The sequence below is a fragment of the Neopelma chrysocephalum genome, unplaced genomic scaffold (genome assembly GCF_003984885.1).
Source record: "Neopelma chrysocephalum unplaced genomic scaffold, ASM398488v2 Primary Assembly neopelma1_185579, whole genome shotgun sequence".
NCBI lineage: Eukaryota > Metazoa > Chordata > Aves > Passeriformes > Pipridae > Neopelma > Neopelma chrysocephalum.
The window spans coordinates 1-3,091 of record NW_020938721.1 but is presented as its reverse complement, the minus strand read 5'-3'; the positions used below and the strand labels follow the sequence as shown (position 1 = coordinate 3,091).

At 61.4% G+C, this 3,091-nt stretch overlaps 1 protein-coding gene across 1 annotated transcript; it reads right to left on the bottom strand.

The window, feature by feature from the left end:
• Positions 1-369: 369 nt before the first annotated feature.
• On the bottom strand, positions 370-2,442 carry LOC113962848 (transcription activator BRG1-like; the record flags this gene model as incomplete). The annotated part of the gene is made up of 3 exons (XM_027673629.1): positions 2,266-2,442; positions 1,640-1,813; positions 370-568 (listed from the first exon to the last, which is right to left on the bottom strand). Coding segments are annotated over exons 1-3 (550 nt in total), but the record flags the coding sequence as incomplete, so codon positions are not given.
• Between the last annotated feature and the right edge of the window lie 649 nt (positions 2,443-3,091).

The window sequence follows — 3,091 nt, the reverse complement described above, 5'->3', positions numbered from 1 at the left end:
CACCTGGGATACACCTGGATACACCCTGAACACCTGGGATACACCTGAGATCATCTGAGAACACCTGGGATACACCCTGAACACCTGGGATACACCCAGGATACACCCTGAACACCTGGGATATACCTGGGATCACCTGGGATCACCTGGGATACACCTGGGATACACCTGAGATACACCCTAAACACCTGGGAACACCTGGGATCACCTGGGACCACCAGGGAACACCCCGACCACATCCCGGACACCCTGTGGTGCCCTCCCTCCCCCTCACCCCACGGAGAGGAGGACGGCCCCCCTCCCCCCCCCCCCCCCCCCCCCCCTCGCGCCCCCCGTGACCCGACCCCCCTGACCCCTGACCCCCCTGACCCCCCTGACCCTTGACCCCGCTGACCATGAGTCGCCGCATTCTCTCCTTCTCGATGCGCTCGTTCTCCTTCTTCTGCTCTCGCTCGGTGTTGGCGTGGTACGTGGCCACCGCCTTGGTCAGCTTCTGGATCTTCCCGCTCACGCTGCGGTGGTACTCCTTGAAGTCCTTGGCGTGCTGCAGGATGCTGTTGAGGTATTCCTGAGGGAACCAGGAATGACTGTTGGTCTTGACCTCTGAACGCCGCGGTCGGGAGGGACCGGCGGCCGGCAGCCGAGACCGACGGTCGCTGGAGGGTCCCAACGGTCATTGGGTGGTGCCAAGGTCATTGGAGGGTCTCAATGGTTATTGGGTGGTGCCAAGGTCATTGGGTGGTCCCAAGGTCAATGGAGGGTCTCAAAAGTCATTGGGTGGTTCCAAGGTCAATGGAGGGTCCCAACGGTCATTGGGTGGCCCCAACGGTCACTCGAGGGTCCAAAGGGCCATTGGAGGGTCCCAACGGGCATTGGGTGGTGCCAAGGTCATTGGAGACTCCTAATGGTCACCAGGTGGTGCCAAGGTCATTGCAGGGTCCAAATGGTCATTGGAGGGTCCCAACAGTCACTGGAGGTTCTCAATAGTCATTGGGTGGTGTCAAGGTCAATAGAGGGTCCCAATGGTCATTGGGTGGTCCCAACAGTCACTGGAGGGCCCCAACGGTCATTGGAAGGTCCCAATGGTCATTGGGTGGTCCCAAGGTCAATGGAGGGTCCCAACAGTCATTGGAGGGTCCCAACAGTCATTGGGTGGTCCCAAGGTCATTGGAAGCTCCCGATGGTCACTGGAGGGTCCCAATGGTCATTGGAGGACCCCAACGGTCATTGGAGGGTCCCAACAGTCATTGGAGGCTCCCAACAGTCACTGGGCAGTCCCAACAATCATTGGGTGGGGCCAAAGTCATTGGGTGGTCCCAATGGCCATCAGCCAACCCCAACAGCCACTGGTCAAGACCAAGAGTCCTTGGGTGGTCCCAACAGTCACCGGAGAGTCCCGTAGCCCTTGGATGATCCCAGTGGCCACTGGACAGTCCCAGTGGCCATTGGACGGTCCCAGTGGCCACTGATGATCCCACCACCCACCACCAGACCCTTGCCCGCCATCCCCCACCCTTGGCCACCACCACCCAACCACCGGCCCGGCGTTGACCTCCAACCCCCCGGAACCCCCAAAAATCCCCTTTTCCCGCCGCCTCCGCCCCGTTATTCCCTAAAAACCCCCCGTTCCCTGCCGGACCTGGTGCTTCTGGCGGCGCTTCCGCTCCTGCTCGATCTTCTGCTGCTTCTCCAGCTTCTCGGTGATGCGGGCCTCGCGCAGCGACTGCCGCTTGCTGCGCTTGTAGGCCTTGGCGTTGAGCGCCGTCTCCAGCGCCGTGTCCCGCCGCATGCACACCACCACCTCCTGACGCAGCTGCAAATCCCGGGAAAAATGGGAAAATCAGATCCCAGCGCTCCTGGAACTCCCAGGGATCACGGTGCTCCCAGGGGATCTCAGTGGTCACGGCACTCCCAGGGATCCTGGTACTCCTGGTACTTCCAGGGACCCCGGTGCTCCCAGGGATCCTGGTGCTGCCAGGCACTCCCAGGGATCCCGGCACTCCCAGGGATCCCAGCGCTCCCAGTGCTCCCAGGGATCCCGGTGCTCCCAGGGATGCCGGCACTCCCAGGGATCCCGGTGCTCCCAGAGATCCCGGCACTCCCAGGGATCCCAGTACTCCCAGAGATCCCGGCGCTCCCAGGGATCCCGGTGCTCCCAGCACTCCCAGGGATCCCAACACTCCCAGCATTCCCAGGGATCCTGGCGCTGCCAGCACTCCCAAAGATCCCAGCATTCCCAGGGATCCCAGCATTCCTGGCGCTCACCTGGCGCTGGAAGTTGAGGAGCCGCAGGGCCTTGAGCTCGATGGTGGCTTTGGTCCGCAGGTCCCCGGCCAAGGATCCGGGCAGGTTTTCCAGCTCTTGGATGCGGTGGGCGATGCGGGCCTGGAGCCTGAGGGGGGATTTTTGGGATGAGTTCCGGCTCCGCTCCCACCCCGGCATCCCACCTGGAGTCGCTCCGGGAATGCCGGGATGGGATTTGGGAACACCCGGACACGGAGGGGCCGGAGTGCGGCCAGGGGAGGGTCAGGAGGAATCTCCAAGGAAAACCAATCCCCGCTCATCCCCTTGGATCTCAGGAATAGGGAAAATGGGATGGGGGCCGAGACTCTGGGAGCAGCCCCGGGAATGTCCCATTTTTCCCCAACCATGGCTCCCGGGGCAAGGAATCCCTGGAATGCCTGTACTCCTGGGGCAGGGGATCCCTGGAATGCCTGTACTCCAGGGTAGGGAATCCCTGGAATCCCTGTACTCCCCAGAATCCTTCCTATATTCCCTGTAATCCCCAGGATCTCTGGAACACACGGAATCCCTGGATTCCTGGGGCAGGGGATCCCTGTACTCCCTGTATTCCCTGGGATCCATGTATTCCCGGGGCAGGGGATCCCTGCACTCCCTGTATTCCCTGGGATCCCTGTATTCCCTGCATTCCCTGGGATCCCTGGACTCCCTGTATTCCCTAGGATCCCTGTATTCCCTGGGATCCCTGTACTCCCTGTATTCCCTGGGATCCCTGTATTCCCTGGAATCCCTGTATTCCCTTTGATCCCTGTACTCCTTGCATTCCCCAGAATCCCTGTATTCCCCGTGA